This window comes from Onychomys torridus, chromosome 8 (genome assembly GCF_903995425.1).
Source record: "Onychomys torridus chromosome 8, mOncTor1.1, whole genome shotgun sequence".
In the NCBI taxonomy this organism is placed as follows: domain Eukaryota; kingdom Metazoa; phylum Chordata; class Mammalia; order Rodentia; family Cricetidae; genus Onychomys; species Onychomys torridus.
The window spans coordinates 46,298,077-46,316,414 of record NC_050450.1 but is presented as its reverse complement, the minus strand read 5'-3'; the positions used below and the strand labels follow the sequence as shown (position 1 = coordinate 46,316,414).

Sequence of the window (18,338 nt, the reverse complement as noted above, 5' to 3'; positions counted from 1 at the left end):
CTGGTCCTCTGCAAGAGCAACAAGTGCTCTTCACCACTGAGCATCTCTCCAGTCCCTAGAGTAATTTTGAAAGAGAACTTCAATGGAGAAAATGTCCTGAATTGGCCTGTGGGCAAGCCTATGGCTCATTTTCTTGATTGATGGTTGGTGTGGAGGGTCCAGTCCACTGTGGGCAGTGTCCTCCGTGGGCTAGTGGTCCCGAGTGCCATAAAAAAGCAGGCTAAGCAAGCCATGAGGAGCAAGGCAGCCGGCTGTGTTCCTCCATGGCTTCTGCTTCAGCTCCTCTCTCCAGGTTCCTGCCTTTCAGTTCCTGCCCTGACTTCCTTGGATGATGGACTATAAGCTGTGAAATGAAATAAACTCTTTTTGCCCCAAGTTACTTTTGATTGTGGTGTTTTATCAGATCAATAAAACTCTAAGACACGAATGAAGTGTCCACAGAGGCCAGAAGAGAGCATTAGATCGCCAGGAGCCAGAGTTACCGCCAACTGTGAGCAACCAGATGTAGGAACCTCAGGACCTCAGGAGGAGGTAGTGTGTAGGACGAATCGCAAAACCGTCTTATCAATAAAAAAGTCTGGAGCCAGATATTGGGGTGAATGCTGAAAAATTGGAGAAATAAAACAAGCCACAGTCAACCTCACCAGTTCCTCAGGGTCCAGAGCGTGGTTCTTGTTTCCTCACGCCTCATGTACCTTTCTGTGTCCTGCCATATCACTTCCTGGGATTAAAGGCGTGTGTCCTTCCCAAGCAAAGACCTGAGACTTCAAGGGCTGGGATTAAAGGTGTGTGCCACCACTGCCCAGCCTCTATGTCTAATTTGGTGGCTGGCTCTGTTCTCTGATCCCCAGATAAGTTTTATTTGTTAAAGCACAAATTAAAATATCACCAGAGTAGTGCATGCTCTTAAACAATCTCTCCAGCACTTCAGAATATTTTAAATTTGTAGAAAAGTATGCCTGTATGGCAGAGAGAGAGAGAGAGAGAGAGAGAGAGAGAGAGAGAGAGAGAGAGAGAATTTTTTGGTGTTTGTTTGCTTGTTTGGTTTTGGTTTTTATCATAGCTCTTGGGAGATGGAGGCAGGCAGATTGCTAGTTCAGGACCAGTCTGGGATATGTGTAAAACTCTGTTTAAAAAAAAAATCAGAAGAGCTAGAGACATAGTTCAGCAGTTAAGAGCACTTATTGCTTTACCAGAGAACTGGTGTTCAGTTCTCAAACCCATATCTGGTCTCTGCAAGAACCTACACCCATGTAGCAGACACATGCATGTAAATGAAAAATAAAAACAAATCTTTTTAACAATCAGAAACTTTTTTAAAGGAAAAGAAAGGAAGACAGGGAGGGGAGAGGGAAAGAGAATTACTTTCTCATAGTCAAAGTTCCTAAGTGGCAGTGTCTAATGAGGTCAGACCTCCTGGGGTTGGTACCACACACTAAGCAGCCCCTCTCCTGCTGAAAGGTCATAAGCATAAGCCAAGTCATGAAGGGACTCCTCCCTTCCTCTCCCCCATCCCATTGCCTACCTGATTATAATATTTTAATTCTTTGAGAATTTCATGCAATGCATTTTGATCATATTTACCCCCTACTTATTCCTCCCATATCCATTTTCATCTCCCTACCCTTGATTTCATGTCTTCTTCTTCTCTTTTCTTTCCTTTTTTCGGATAACCACAGTCTAATTTGTGCTGACCATAACTCTTGGGTGTGGAGCCACACCCTTCAGGAAATGACTCCCTTCCCCAGAAGCCATTAACTGTCACAGCTCCTTAGTTAAAGGGTACATTTGACTTTGAATTTCTATTAGCTTTTTTTTTTTAACAATCTGGTGAAATAAAATTTTATATACTAACTGTGTCTGTCAGATATATGATATGTTTGAGGAGTGTCCAAACTTTTGACATTGCAACATGATCATTTATCTTCAAGGTTTATGCTTGAGTATCATACAAGTGAGTTGTTTTGAAATCCATTTTTAAAAAAAGCTTGCCTCACAATGTTTTAAGTAGTTTTATGGTTTTGTGTTGGGCTGTGTTCACAGGCTGTGTAAGCCTGACTTGGTCTCATCACCAAGTCAATCACCATGCTCATGTATCCACGAATCAGGTTTTTGCATCAAGAACATTAAGTTCTGCCCTTCGCTTGGGTTTGGATGAGTCACCCCAGAAACTCTGAAATCTTAGCATCATTACTGGATATTAAGGGGGGGCAAAGTGAGCTTTTAAGAGGTGATTAGGGTTTGGCCCTAAGTAGTATCCATTCGTGCAATTAGCTGATTAATAAGTGAATGGCTCATCGTGGAAGTGTCTGACATCAGAACCAGTCTGGCCAAATCTCTCGCCCTGTCTCTCACCATGGAAAGCTCCATTTCTGCCATCACCAGATGATGAGGCACCCTCAGCCTAGAGCTAGAACTGTGAGCCCTCACACCCCCAATTTCTTCATCTTTTACCCGATCTGTGGTACTGTGGACAGAAACAAAATGGACTAAGACACTCTCCCAGCAATTTTTCAGTGCACCATACATGTCATTTGCCGCAGCCACTGAGCTATACGATAGATCAGAATATGTTTATCCTGTCTCGAGTCTTCCACCTCTGGATCAGTCCTCCACACTCCCCCATCCATGGTAACCACCATTTGATTCCATGTTTTGAGCTCAGCCTTTAAAATATCCATGCAAATGGAATCGTGAATGGTCTGTCTTTCTACGCCTGGTTCACTTCTCTTGGTATAATAGCAGGTCCATCCATCTTGACACAAGAGACAATTTCATTCTTTTTCCTTTCTCCTTTCTTTCTTTTGAGACAGGGTTTCTCTATCCAGGCTGTCCTGGAACTCACTCTATAGACCAGGCTGGCCTCTAACTCACAGTGATCCACCTGCCTCTGCCTCCCAAGTGCTGAGTGTACTTTAAAAGGGTTGTGAGTTTAGGGCCAGCCTGGTCTACAGAGTGAGATCCAGGATGGGCACCAAAACTACACAGAGAAACTTTGTCTCAAAAACAAAACAAAACAAACAAAAAACCTCTTATGTTGGGCGTTGGTGACTCACGCCTTTAATCTCAGCACTCGGGAGGCATGGGCAGGCAAATCTCTGTGAGTTTGAGGCCAGCCTGGTCTACAAAGCAAATTCCAGGAAAGGTGCAAAGCTACACAGAGAAACCCTGTCTCGAAAAACCATTTTTAAAAGGGGGGGGGGGTGAATTACACTCCATTATATACGTGTACCACATTTTCTATTCATTTTTGTTTGTTTGTTTGTTTGTTTTGTTTTTGGAGCTGAGGATCGAACCCAGGGCCTTGCGCTTGCTAGGCAAGCCCTCTACCGCTGAGCTAAATCCCCAACCCAACATTTTCTATTCTTTTAAAGATGTGTGTGTGTGTGTGTGTGTGTGTGTGTGTGTGTGTGCTCCTATACATGGTGGCCAGAAGAGAGCATCAGTGCCCTGTTCCATCACTCTCTGCTTCTCCCTCTGAGGCAGAGCCTGAACTGGGCTCACATCTTGGCTAGGCTGAAAGCCAGCAAGCCCCGCCAATCCTCCAGTCTTCCACTGCCTGGGAGCTGAGGTTACAGGCATTCAGGCATTGCAGGGATGACTCCACTCACATCTCTGCAGAACAGGCACCCTGAAGTCCGAGCCATCTGTGTACATTTTCTTTATGTATTGGTTGATGGACGCTGGTTGTTTCCATTTCTTGGCTTAGAGAATAATTCTGCCATGAGTATGGTAGTGTAGACGTTCTCCTATATACTGAGTTCATTTCCTTAGGATACATGCCCAGTTGTCGGATCATATGCTAGTCACATTTTTAATCTTTTAAGGCACCTCCATATCATTGTCCACAATGGCTACTACTAATTCAGATTCTTACCAACCACTGTTAGGTTCTGCTTCTTTATATATCTTTGTTCTTACCATCCACTGTAGGGGTTCTCTCTCTCTCTCTCTCTCTCTCTCTCTCTCTCTCTCTCTCTCTCTCTCTAGTATTGGGGATTTGAACCCAGGGAGAGAGGCAAGTCCTCCTCTTCTGAGTTAGCTCCTCAGCAACCCCTTTTCTATTTTTGCTTTTGTTATCTGCGCTTTGTGGTCAAGTTCCAAGCAGGAAAGGCAGTTGAAGAGGATCAAAGAATGAGGACTATGGGGAGGGGAGTGGAGAGATAGAGAATCAACCCATAGGGAAATGCAGTCCCTCTTGGAGGAGGGGAAGCCCAGGTACCATGGCTCCTGTTGGAAGGGGCTGAAGCTCAGGGACCCTGTGCAATTAAAAATGAACAATTTAGGAGCAATTTGGTGGTAATCACTGTGTTTTGTGCAAATCGGCATTTTAAGAAGGGGTTAACCAGGCACAGATATGGTGCATATACATACATGCAAGCAAAACAGTCATATGCATGAAATAAAGCTTTGAAAAATTACAAAAAGCTGGGCAGTGGTGGTGCATGCCTTTAATCAGGGCACTCTAGAGGCAGAGGCAGGCAGATCTCTATCAGTTCGAGGCCAGCCTGGTCTACAGAGTGAGATCCAGAACAGGCACCAAAGCTACACAGAGAAACCCTGTCTCGAAAAACCAAAGTTAATTAATTAATTAATTAATTAATTAAAAACAAGAACCTAAAATCTCATGTAGTACCCCCAAAGATGGACTTGGGGTCACTGGACCCTATATCTATCTGTTCCTCAGCCCAGTGTGGCTCTTAACTCTCCCCGCTCTGCCTTTTATCATTACAGCATTACTCGGGTCTTTAACTGGTGTTGGGACCACCCAACTCGGGCTTTCGTCTCCTAAACTCTAGGTATGCAAACACTAGCCTTTGCCTCTGGCCCTCTTTTTCAATGTTTACGTAGGTTGATCCTCTTTTTGAATAAACCAAAACGTTCAACAGAGCTGTGAAGTTCTCTTCTACACACCTCTTGGGTAGATGGCAGGATTCCGTGGGACAAAGTCCTTAACAGAGCAGCGACTCTCAAGCAGCCAGAGCTGAAGTTGGACTTTTGATTTCCAAGGGACAGGGACACCATTTTAGTTACCGTAACTGTAGTCCTCGGAATCCTGGGTGCTCCACCTCCTACAGTTAACCACTGTATTTTAAACAAACCAACGGGGTTGCCAGATGAACTATGGGGACTCACAGCTGTCTGAAAAACAAATCTCACTGTATTTTTTATTTGTCAACCCTACCTATAAGGAAGGGAACAGCTCCTCACAGGGAATAGTTACCCAAGCATGAACGTTTTGAGTATGGGGATTGAAAGACCCGCCAATAGCGGTCAGTCCACATTCGCTTTCTTCACAATCACCTCCAAGTCTTGCAAGGCTCAGACAGTGGACACTTCCAGGTTTGAAGTGTGAGCGAGGTCCAGGATCGACATTTCCCCCAGGTGATGCTATAGGCAGCATGAGTCTAGGTGTGAGCATCATTGCTTGAGCTAGAAAAAAAGGTATTTGGACTCTGAAGTGCTGAGGAAGCTTCTGGGCCAGCACTTCAGGTAGGTGGCAGAGGTATGTTGGATCCTCTCTAGGCGCCCAGGAGGCTTGTGCTCTTAATGATCAATGGTGGCTAGGATAGGGGGCGTGGCTGTCCTGGGGGCTTGGCCGAGTCGGGAGCGTGGCGTAGAGGTGGGTCCAGACTTTGTTGCAGCTATGGGGCTGCTGCCTAGGTAGGTGTCGCCCGGTCGGCGCTCCAGGCAAGCTTCTGGCTTTAGTGTGGCAGCAGCGGCGGGACCTGATGAGTTCCCCAGCAGCGCTCATGCCGTTCGCAGCCATTGTTTGTGCGTAGACTTGCATGCCGTTCGCAGCCATTGTTTGTGCGTAGACTTGCGTGGGCGGACGGGCCCCAGTACAATGGGTGGGGACGGCTGGATGGGGGCGGAGTCTGGCGAGGATGAATTGGATTGTGGGCAGGGCGAGAGCTTCCTTACTGGGTTAGGGGTGTGCCACGAAGTCCGGGTCAGGCAGAGGTACTGTCTAAAGTGGGCGGGGTCGGGATGAGTCCAGTGAAGGGAGAGGATGATGGATGGGGAGCATGACTTAAGCTATGTCCCTTAAGGGTGAGGTGAGGCGTATCAGGCTTGGTTTAAGTCTGCTTTTCCGTAGCCAAGGGTCCTTGTTCCTCTCCCCCTTTTTCTGTTATTGTTTTGAGACCGGGTCTCACCTGCTAGGCCGGGCTGAACTCTTCTCAATTCTCCTGCCGCTATTTCCTAAGGGCTGGCATTATAGGCTGATGCTACTGTACCTAGCCCCTTGTGTTCTTTGATACAAAAATTTTTAAAAGGGAAGGTGCTTATGTCAACCAAGCTCTCTTGGATCCTTGAACAAGATGGCTTAGGGTTGAGGCATTTGTATTTACAAAATACTTTTATAAATAAAAATTACTTTATTGCTGGGTGGTGGTGGCACATGCCTTTAATCCCAGCACTCGGGAGGCAGAGCCAGGCGGATCTCTGTGAGTTCAAGGCCAGCCTGGTCTACAGAGCGAGATCCAGGACTGGCACCAAAACTACACAGAGAAACCTTGTCTCAAAAAAAAAAAATCACTTTATTGCAATAAACCCACACACACACACACACAAATCACACAGCTATATTAAGGTAGCCACTCAACAAACACTGGCCGGGTTCTAAAGTCTGTACCTCTCAGTGGACTTCTGTACACTTAAAACAGCTGTTTGGAGCTCGGAGTTTCTCAGGGTCTACACTTTTGTTTCTCTAGTTTCGTAGTCATAATTTTTCTTCTGTTTTGAGGGTGTTTGTTTGTTTGGGAGAGGTTGTTTTGTTTTGTTTTGTCTGAGACAGGGTTTCTTTGTGTGACAGCCCTGGGCATCCTGGAACTCACTCTGTAGCCCAGGCTGGCCTCAAACTCACAGAGATCTGCCTGCCTCTGCCTCCCGAGTGCTGGGATTAAAGGTGTGTGCCACCTCCGCCCAGCTAGTTCTTTCTTGCTTGTAATTGATAGTGAAAAATATAATTGATAGTATAAAATGCTTTAAAATTATTTTTTGTTATTGTTCTGTTTGTTAGACCCACCCAGGCTGGACTCAGACTCATCATGTAGCTCGGGGTGACCTTAAACTTCTGATGTTCTGTTTCACCTCCTGAGTTCTGGGATTACAGACGTTTGCCTCCGAGCCTGGTTTATTCAGTGCTGGGGATGGAGCCCAGGGCTTTGTACATGCTAGGCAAGCATTCTACCAATTGATCTCTAGTCCCAGCCCTAAAATAATATTTTACTTTAAATTGTTTTCACAGTTTAAAAAAATGTTGCAAAACAAGTTTGTTTGTTTGTTTTTAAATCTATCTTTAACTCACCAAGATTACTTCAAGCCCTCCACTAAATAACCATTTTCTTTAACAGAACAACACACTTGTTTAAATCTCTACTCATCTTAAGGATTCTTCGTTGGGCGGGGCTCTAATTACATTAAGATGCCCTGTCTCCTTAGAAAAGTTTATTAAACAGTACTGTTGCTGATTTCCTTTCCCCCAAGATCCTTCAGAATGGTCCCTGAAGCTCCAGGTTTCAAGCCTCACCAGTTAAGAATGGCCACTGGGTCTTGGAACAATTCTGCCCTCCACCCCATCTGCCTGTTCCCTGCCCTTCATGCTGACCTATGCTTTGCAGGATTCTATCCTTCCCTTCCATCACCTCCACTAGTCTTTAGAGACTTCTTCCTCAACAGTCTTCTCATTTACTCTGGGCTTCCATCCTTGGCAACCTTTTGTGGCTCTGTCCATAAATCCTAAGAACAAACACATTTATAAGGCTAGGCCAAGTGTCCCTCCCAACCCCACAGGACTCTCACTCTCAAGCCTGATTCAACTGTGCCTGGGCAAGTGTCTGGGACAGGCCGTGGCAGAATGGCTGGTTGGGGCTTGCCAGGCAGCCTGTTGGTAAGTAAATGAGGCCTGCCTTGGGCCCAGCTGAGGAACAGGCATGAGCCAATGAGTAGAAGGCAGGGCGCACTCCCTGTCCCAGACATCACTAGAAGTGGGGACAAGGTCGGATATCTCTTACCAAATTCACCCCAAAGCACGACAGTATTTCTTCACCAAACAGTGTTTCAAGGCAAACGCATGACTATCTATGTAAAGCAAGTTATGGGAGGGAGTAGAGATAATAAAAAGCCTTAAGTCTGCTCAGGATGTGATGCCAAAGCGTTTGTGGTACGCTCAGGTTTCAAAGCACTTTTGACTTCTGTCATCACGTGGGAGAGTCATCAGAGGAAGGAGCTCCAGTTGAGGAAATGCCTCCATGAGATGCAGCTGTAAAGCATTTTCTCAATTAGTGATCAGTGGGGGAGGTGGGGCCATCCCTGGGCTGGTGGTCCTGGGTTCTATGAGAAAGCAGGTTGAGCAAGCCAAGGGAAGCAGGCCAGTGAGCAGCACCCCTCCGTGGCCTCTGCATCAGCTCCTGCCCCAAGGATCCTGCCCTGCTTGAGTGTCTGTCCTGACTTCCTTTGGTGATGAACAGCAATATATAAGTGAAAGCCAAAGAAAGCCTTTCCTCCTCAACCTGCTTTTTGGTCACGGTGTTTCCGTCATAGCAATAGGAACCCTAACTAAGACCCTCTAAGAGAAAGGTACAATCATGGCAGCCCCCAGAGCATTAGACTTTGGATCAGGATCAGTTTCTTTTGAAATGACATTTACATATGGGAGTGGGGAGGGTATACACACCCATGACGCACATGTGGAGGTCAGAGGTCAATTTGTGGGTCTCAGTTCTGTCCTCCCACCATGTGGATCCTGGCAATCAGGTTTGGTGGCAAGTGCCTTAATTCGTTGGGCTGTCTCATTGGCACAGAAGTTCTACTGCTGTTTCAGGGCTCTGTCAGCTGCTCCCTTCTCCCTATTCAGTTATGTGCCTTTTACATTAAATACACAGCACAGGGACACCTCCAAAGAAACACGTCGCCACACCGAGTTACTACTGCCCAGCGGGAAGACGGCAGCCCCATACAAGACAAAGGGTACATCAACCAGCTGAGGGATTTCACAAAGGTTAAAGATAACAAATACTTAGAGTCACCTCCCGACTCAACAGTCTGTTTTTGTTGTTTGTTTGTTTGTCTGTTGTTCTCACTGTGTAGCTCTGAACTCATGATCCTCCTGCCTCACCCTTCCAAGTGCTGGGATTACATCATTTCCAACCCTGGTGTGTTTTCAGAATCATTAGTGACTTGTGTGGCTGAGATTTGTTCCTTTCCTGTCATATCCATTACATCCATTCTGTGAGCCATTTGGGCTACTTCTGGCTTTCCTGTCCTGCCATGAGCAATTCCTGAGCATAGAGCCATGCTCCCTCTGGGCCAGGATTCCCTGAAGGTGTGATCGAGGGAGAGACGCGCTGGGTCTGCGCTGGGTCCGCGCTGGGTCTGCGAGCTGTCATCGGGATGCTGCTGCCCCCTAGTGGCAAGTGCAGGATATGCTGAGCACCCTGAAATTGACAACTTCCTGGCTCCCACAACTGCGAGGCCCACCCCAAACACACACAAAGCAGTGTCTAGTTCCTAGGCTGGGTTGGAAAACCCTGCCTTAAATATATGGAATGGATTTCGGCTCAGTCAGGTGCTCGATGTTCAGCTTGCACGGCCAGCGTCCCTCACTCTTCAGTGGTCTTGCAGACTCTGGCCCCAGGCTTCTCATATCTGCTTCTCGTCCTGGTCACACACGGCCTTTAGCCTGTTTGTTTGTTTGTTTGTTTGTTTTTCCCGGATTTTGTACCTCCAAAATATCTTGTGGTTTTAATTTTCATTTCCTGAGTAGTGGAGATTAAATGTGTTTTCACATTTATGTTTCTTTTGTCCCCATAAATCTTTTTGTCTATTTTCCTATTGTATTGTTGATTTGTTTGTTTTTTTCTTGATAGTTGGGATTTTTCCCCCTGCATGTTCTAGATTCTTTATAATGCCAAAATATAAATATTTTACATTTGCTACAGATGACTCCCATTTGTGACTATCACTTGATAAACAGGGAAGTCCTTGCTTTATTTTTAAATTTGGCATTATTGCTATTTATTTTGCAGTGCAGGGATTACGCCTGGGCCAACAAACACTCTGCTGAGCAAACACTCTGCCACTGACAGCTGTATCACGATGTAAATACAATAGAATTTGCCAGTCATTTTCTTCATAGTTCCTCGGGAGTTAGGTCCCTGTTCAGTGTTAGACTCGGGGCCTCAATTATCTCTGGCTGTTTGGTTTTTTGTCCCATGGGCCTTTCTTATAGGACAACTTAGCTGTAGTAGCTGGCTTGCCTCAAAGTGAGTGGTAGAGACAGAGACAGTCAGAGGCAGTGAAGCAGGCCAGTCTCTCTGTGGCCTCTTCTCAGAGGTTGCCAGAGGTGACATCTCACCACATGGCCCTATGCTGATTGTCAGAAGTAGTAGGTCATGTGGTCCCCGTGCTCACACCAGGGCACAGACACCAGGAGTGTGAGGACCATCGGGGCTCTCATAGAGGCTGATTTTAATTTTCCATTCTAAAAAACAAACAAAAAAGCCCTCCTCTATACAGCTTTTCAATCATTCTTTAAAAGTTTACACTTTTTCCCAAGTGTGGTGACCTTTAATCCCAGCACTCAGGAGGCAGAGACAGGCAGATCTCTGTGTGTTTGAGGCCAGCCTGGTGTACATTGCAAGTTCCAAGACAGCCAGGCTTAGAGAGACCCTGTCTCAACAAACAGAAAGTTTAACAACATGGTGGCACATATTTGTAATCCCAGCACTAGGAGGTTGCGGCAAAGGGGTCAGAAGTTCAAGGCACCTCTTGGCTACAAAGTGAGTTCAAGTTCAACCTTAGATCACATGAGACCTTGCCTCAAAACATAAAATACTTAAAATAAAAACTTTAAAATTTTGGCTTTTTCATGATTTGTTTTTAAAATTTATGTGTTTGCAAGTGTATGCAAGTGCTGTGGAACCCAGGAGGGGCATCACATTCCCTGGAGCTGAAGTTGCAGACACTTGCGAGCTGCCTGGCACGGGTCCTGGGACCCAAACTCAGGTTCTTTGGAGGAGCAACAAGTGCTCTTAACCACTGAGCCCCCACAATTAGTTCTTAATATATTTAGAATTTGTCTAGTACACTGACCATATGTGGCTATTTAAATGAAAAATTCAGCATCTTCAGCCACATTTCAAATGCCCAGTAGCCACTTGTGGCCTGTGGTTGCCAAACTGGGTAGTCCTGAGGCAGAACAGTTCCATCTCCACAGAAAATCAGGTGATTTTGTGCACCTGGCCCAGGGAACATGTCAGAATGTCTGGAGATTTTTGTTACGTTGTTATTGTGCCAGGGGTGAGGGTGACATGTAAGTGCCAGGCAAGTGTATGGCGATCAAAACAACTTTGTGGAGTCATTTCTCTCCTCCTACCACACGTGTGTTCCAGGGACCAAACTCAAGTTGCCAGGCCTGTGTAGGACTTTTACCCAGTGAGCTGTCTTTTCAGCCCCTGGAAATGTTGTATTTCATCAGTTAAGGAGGCTGGGTATTCTACAGGTTCCTAGTGAGCAGAAACCAGGGATGATGCATGAGGATGACTCTGCACCCCACCCCCACCAGCAAAGACTTATCGAGCCCCAAATGTCCATAGTTGTGTTGTGTCAGTGAACCACACTGATTTCCAATGTGTGCTGAGATGGGAGAGCCAGTTGATACTGTTTCCTGTGAATGTCTCATCCTTCTCATTGGCAAGCCTTAAGCAAGAACTGTCCCTTTAAATGGTAAAGAGTCTGTGGCTTTGCTCATTAAAACACTGACTTTCGTTGTCTTGCAGGCTCTTAGACCCTGAATAAGGGCATCCTCTCTTCCCGGGTTCTGATGGCTTCAGACTCACGGTCGGGGACGGATACGGTGCTCATGGGAGCACAGTTATCCCTAGTTAGGGACTTTTTAAACCCTTCATCCTGCCAGCCTCTCTGAGCAGTTGAGAAGGCATAAAGGAAGAAGTGGGTGGTGAGAGGAGAGAGTGGAGGGGAGAAAAGGCAGTCAGGGAGGGTGGCGGTAGAAACTGGGCACTGGCCCCGCGGTGTGTACGCGATATAAACCCTCCTCCATTCCTGCCGGCTCTGTTGATGTGGAAGACGCACGGGTGTGATGTTACGCTTGATGGGTCCAGCTCCATGAGGCTGAGTTACTTTTCTCTCGCTGTTCTGTCACCGCAGGGGTGGCCCTGCCAGGAGAGGGGCACCCTCAAAGGTGAGGTCGCCTAAGCTACTGGAGGTCCTGAGCGCTCTGGAGGAAGATGGGCTTAGCAGCACCAGGGAGGACATTTTCATTGCACCCGCCAACAATGCCTCCGGGGACTTCACTGATGAGGATTCTGGGGAAGAAGACAGTGGCCGGAATGGTGCCCAGCTGCCTGGCCGGATGCTGTATGCTTCAGTTGTGTCTGAGGACTCGGACTCCCAGGAGGAGGGGGACTATGACAAGCCGGAGCTACAACCTGCCAAGAAAAGGCGGGAGGCAGCAGTGGAGCCCCAGCACGTTTAGACCAAGAGAGACGACATCCTTCCAGACTTCAGCAGCTGGACAGCCTCAGACCCTCATATAGAGGACCTCAAAACCAAGGAACTGAGTCCTGTGGGACTCTTTGAGCTGTTTTTTGATGATGGGACAATCAATTTCATTGTTGACGAAACTAACCGTTATGCTAGGCAGAAAAATATCGCCCTGGATCCCACAGCCCAGGAACTGAAGTGTGATTTGGGCATCTTGATTTTAAGTAGGTACGTCTCCTATCCAAGGAGACAGATGTTTTGGGAGACAGCTCCTGACTCATCATCACCTTGTGGCTGATGTTATTAGAAGAGACAGATTTGAGCTGATCTTCTCCTGCATTTTGCAGATAACAGTGAACTCGATGAAAGTGATAGGTTTGCCAAGATCAGGCCCCTCATCATCTGTATGAACTGTAACTTCCAGAAGCTTGCTTCCCCTGGAAGAGTTCTACAGTTTTGGTGAATCTGTCTGTGAATACTTTGGGTGCCAGAGGACCAAGCAGCTGCACTCAGGGTGTGGAACGACCAGCAGAGGCTACCTGGTGTGGTTTGAGCCTTCACAGGGTACTATTCACCAAGCCAGACTGGGGCTTGGATATAGGAGGCAGTATGGTGGTCACATTTTTGGATGCCCTTCAGGAGGGTGGCTCCTTGCCATAACACACATTCTTTGACAAGCTCTTTTTTGTTTGTTTGGTTGGTTGGTTTGTTTTGCTTTGTTTGTTTTGTCAAGACAGGGTCTCTCTGTGTAGCTTTGCACCTTTCCTGGAACTCACTCTGTAGCCCAGGCTGGCCTTGAACTCACAAAGATCTGCCTGGCTCTGCCTCCCGAGTGCTGGGATTACAGGCATTCGCCACCACCACCACCCGGCTCTTTGACAAGGACTTTACAAGCGTCAAACTGATGTCCATTTTGAGGGAAAAAAAGGGGTGAAGGCCACAGGAACTGTTTGTGTGAGTACAGAACTGATCATTGCCCCCTCTATAAGGTGGACTATAAGGTGGACAAGAGTGAGGAGATCATTGTGTGCCTGCTGGCACACCAGCCGCGTGGTGAACATCTGCTCCAATGCGGTGAGCATAGAGCCAGTGAGGCAGACCAGCTGCCACCTGGGAGCAGCCAAAGCTGGGGCACAGGCCCACCAGCCATCCCTGGGGAAGCTCTATCAGGAGAAGGCCAGAGGGGTTGACCAGATGGACCAGAACATCGCCAAGGACAAGGTAAAGATCCAGGGCATGAAGTGGGACTTAATCAGCTACATCATCGACGCAGTCCTCAACAATGTGTGGCAGCTGCACTGGGTATGCTGCCAGGACGTGCAGGTAGACCTCCTCGCCTTCTGCAGGTACATGGCCCGCCTGCGTGTGTCTGGAGAGCGTGTGTCTGGGACACTTCGTCACCCGGTAGGCGGAGCCCTCTGCCACTCACAGACCAACACCCGCTGTGAGAAGTGCCAGAAGGGTGTCCATGCCAAGTGCTTCCCGGAGTACCATATTCCGAGAGGCCAGAGAGCTGCTTCTTCCAGCTATAGCGACGTCACTGGGACCATCTGCAGGTTTTATTTGTGGCGCTTTTGCCACTGATCACTGATGACTTAGTTTTGTAGTCTCTCCCAGGCCTCATCACAGTCCTCTTTTTTTTTTTTGAGCTGAGGATCCAACCCAGGGCCTTGCCCTTGCTAGGCAAACGCTCTACCACTGAGCTAAATCTCCAACCCCACAGTCCTCTTTTTTAATGTGTCCTATATGCCCATATGTCATGTAAATTAGTATTTATGTTAGTAATTGTACATGTTTGCAAATCTGTATTTTATATTCTTATTTATTTAAATTTATTCAAATAAAAGTTTTGCTTTTGTATGTATTTGAGTCTGGGTAAAGATAACTAAAGATAACCTTGTATGAGTAGTGAAAAATAAAATGTTTTTACCATTGTATACATAGTCTGTGCTCTGAGGCAGAGGCAGCAAGATACAGATGTCCTAGCAGTGTGATGAAAGGCTTCCTGACCTTATATCTATCTCATGCTTGCCCAAAGCTATCAAACTATGGGGGCATAGACAACGTGCTGTGCATCTATCTATTCAGAAGGCCTGAGCTGCAGAGCTCATATTTTCTTGATAAAAATGCTTTCCTAGTGATGCTGGAGAGATTGCTCAGTAGTTAAGAGCACTTTCTGCTCCTGTGGAGGACCTGAGTTTACCCAGCACTGAGAATGTTCACAGTCACCTCTAACTCCAGCCCCAGGGCATCTGCCACACTCTTCTGGCTTCTGCAAGCCCTTGCACACTTGTGCACAAACACACACATATATACATAATTAAAAATAAAATAAATCTTAAAAGATAGTTTCCTAATGTAAATATATCCATGTGGAATCTGCTTTTATAAGTAGCTTGAGGTAAGCTTCCACTTTGCTCCCCCCAGGGGTTCATCTGTAAATGTTAGAAGCTGTATGCATTTCTCTACTGATTTAAATTTCATCTTCATACATTCCTGAACTTAGAGTAAACATATTGAAATAAGGAAGCATTTTGATATTTAAAAGTCTGGAATAATGTATTCCAAAGGAATAAAAGAACTTTGTTTTTGTTTTTTTGCTGGAGCTGAGGACAGGACCCAGGGCCTTGCACTTGCTAGGCAAGCGCTCTACCACTGAGCTAAATGCCCAACCCCATAAAAGAACTTTGTAAAGAAGAAAGAAAAGAAAAAAAGGAGAATTAAGTGCATTGGTAATCTAAGAGAACAAGCTGAATTTCTTGTTACCTAGGAAAGACAAATAGAAGAAATAAAGACTGAATTTGCAGTTGGAATTGTATAAAATTATAAAATTTATGTGCATCTAAGTTCAGGGGTTAGGGGAATAGGTCTGTTGGTAAAGCATTTGTCTTGCCAGCATGAGGACCCGAGTTCAATCTCAGAACCCACATGAGAAAGAAAAAATAAAATAAAATAAAGCCAGGCAGGGGAACATGGCATTTGTAAATCCAGCACTCAGATTACTGGGGTTTGCTGGCCAGCCAGCCTGGCTGAATTGTCAAGTTACACATTCACTGAGAGACCCTGTCTCCAATAGCTAGCTCCTGAGAAATGACACTCGAGGCTGTCCTCTGGCACACACACACACACACACACACAATTAAAATACAAAGAGGCCGGGTGGTGGTGGTGCACGCCTTTAATCCCAGCACCACTTGGTAGGCAGAGCCAGGCGGATCTCCTTGAGTTCGAGGCCAACCTGGGCTACCACGTGAGCTCCAGAAAAGGCACAAAGCTACACAGAGAAACCCTGTCTCGAAAAAAAAAAAAAACAAAAAACAAAGATACGTGAAAATGTCTCAAGTTAGTAATAGGAGAGAACCAACTCCACCTGCCCTCTGCTGCATGCACATGTCCAGGCACACAGCGCACACACCAGCGTTGTTTTTATTTTGATTCATTTATCACAAACACAGAGACGGCAAGAGAAAAAGTGCAATGTTCTACGAGGAAACAGAGTTGAGAAGTAATAGGAGCGGTGTGGAAAGACGCTGTCTGCTGGCAATAAAGTGCCAAGAGCAGCAGTGGCAGCCCCTTCTTCACTGACCGCACTTGCTGTGTAGAATCGACGGGTGGTGGGCACGAAAGCTGGTGGTGGGCTCCTACAGTATCCAGGGAAGTGAAAGTCTGCTCAGCCTTTCTGGACAGTTTAATAAGGTCTGCCCCAAATCCTAAAGGGTGTTAACACCCACGGAATAAAGCAGATGTTCAGTCTGTAGTGATAAAAGTCAATAAAGTGGAGGAAGAAATAGTCTCCTCCCAACAGAGTCCCAATGAGTCACTGCAGAAGTACAGATGGGCTCTAAGTTCCCTGTTGGAACAACACCTAGAAATGTGTAGGCAAGGATGGAAGTAGAGCAGTGTCTCCTCCCATGATACGTCAGTTTCAAATGGAAAAAAATTGCTACAGGCTGCAGGAATGTATCATAATAACTCAGCTGGTTATGGCAAAGGAATTCCTTCAGAAGAAGCCAAATTCCAAGGAGCTTTTGGTGTTATTTGGCTTGTTATATATCAGCTGAGTTCTTTCGATATATTCCTGAGGCCTGTAGCAAAAAAAAAAAAAAAAAATCATAAGAAAAGCAGGCATCTCCTCCATCAGCCCCAGTACCACTCCAGATACTGACATCACAACCTCTCTCTCCCCCGCCATTCCTGCCCCCAACACGGTGAGCTGCAGTACTCCTGCCCAGCATGCACAGTCCAAATCCAAACCAGGAAGAAGCAGGCAGACTCAAACTGAGTGACAGTCTGCAAAACCCCTGAGTATTGGGAAGTGTAAGAGCCGTGGGAGACAAGAGAAGGCCCAGGGTTACGTGAGACCAAGGAGGTAAGACAATGTGAAGTGTGGTGCCAGCTCACCACACATCAAGAGGCTTACAAAAGAGAACAGCTGAGGAAGCCTGGGAAAGGCATGGAGACTAGCTGACAGAATGTATAAACATGAATTCCCCGGCTTTGATCGTTGTACATAGGTCGTCTAGGCAAGACAGCTAAGGGGAGCCAGTCAAACGCTGGAAGCTTTTTATAATCTCAGAATAATTTCAGACTGGACCTTAGCATAATAGTCATGCATTTGAGGCCTTGTTTCCACCTTCAGCCCCTGAAGTGTTGCTCCATTTCTTATCTGTGGGAGGGACAGCTGGTTGTGGTATGTGGGTGATGGTCAGAGAATAACTCACAGGGGTTGTTCTCTCCTGCCACGTGGGGTCCGGGGGACTGAACTCAGGTCCATCTTTCTTGTTCCTGATAACACTCACACACACCATGTGATACATATTCAAAGATGTGTACCTTTACATTTTTAAAAAGAAATCTAGGCTAGGCACTTGCAATATTTCTTTTTTTATAGGCAATATTTCTTTTTTTATAATTCTTCATTGGTCCTTCGGGAGTTTCACATCATGCAGCCCAGTCCTGCTCACTTCCCAGTCCCTCCATATCCTCCCCTCACCCCTGAAGCATCCCCTCAAAGAATCCCCCCCAAATCAATTCAAAACAAAACAACAACAAAAAGGTCACCTTGCCGCTCTGTCTTTCCAACACCTCTTCATTCTTCCTAGTGGCATTGGGAGCTGCAGTGTGTCACACAGTCGACCCCTTTGTTAATCATTCCCACTCACAAAATGTTCATTTCCTCGGTCTGGTTCAAGGCCTCTGGCACATCATCTTCGCAGACCCTCACTGAAACGCCTCTCAGATATTCTGCTGTTGCCCCAAGTCATGAAGATCCTGCCATTATTGTTCGGTCACACACTCCAGCAGGTCACAGATGGGGTGGATGTTAGGGTGGGCTAACCCAAGGCCCTGGATGTGGGTCTGGTTGGTTGCTGAGTTGGTAGGTCTGAGCCACTCGGACTGTCCCCCTCAGGCGAGGGGCAGCTCTCCCACAACCATGGTGAAGAATGGATCCATCTTGCCTGAGTTAGAGGGAGGGGCCCAGCTCTCCCATGGGAGGCAGGACTAGCTCTCCCACTGCAGTGTCCAGCAAGAAGCAGGGCCAGCTCAGCATGGCCCTCGGATTTCAATATCCCTGGTTCCTATGACCCCCTGTGGCAACATGGGCCATGGACCTCATCACACACCCCAGATGCAGCAAGAACACAGACCCAGGCATGGCCCTTGGCAGCAGCCATGGCTGGATGTCACCATGACTCTAGTGGCAGCACAGGGCACCCAGATTAATATGGCCCTGGTAGCAGCAAGGCCCTCGGACACCAACATGGTCTCAGACCCCAGGCATCTGCACAGGTGGTAATAGGAGCCAGGGACATCAATTCAGAGCCTTGCTG

General features: G+C 46.8%; 1 protein-coding gene across 1 annotated transcript; it reads left to right on the top strand.

Moving 5' to 3' along the window:
• Nucleotides 1-5,636: 5,636 nt before the first annotated feature.
• Pgbd2 (piggyBac transposable element derived 2) lies at nucleotides 5,637-14,163 on the top strand. Its single transcript, XM_036197346.1, is given in 10 exon segments — nucleotides 5,637-5,664; nucleotides 12,172-12,783; nucleotides 12,785-12,837; nucleotides 12,840-12,940; nucleotides 12,942-13,075; nucleotides 13,077-13,194; nucleotides 13,391-13,426; nucleotides 13,429-13,458; nucleotides 13,461-13,541; nucleotides 13,543-14,163. Coding segments are annotated over 10 exon segments (1,731 nt in total). The 5' UTR covers nucleotides 5,637-5,647; the 3' UTR covers nucleotides 14,092-14,163.
• The last annotated feature ends 4,175 nt before the right edge of the window (nucleotides 14,164-18,338 follow it).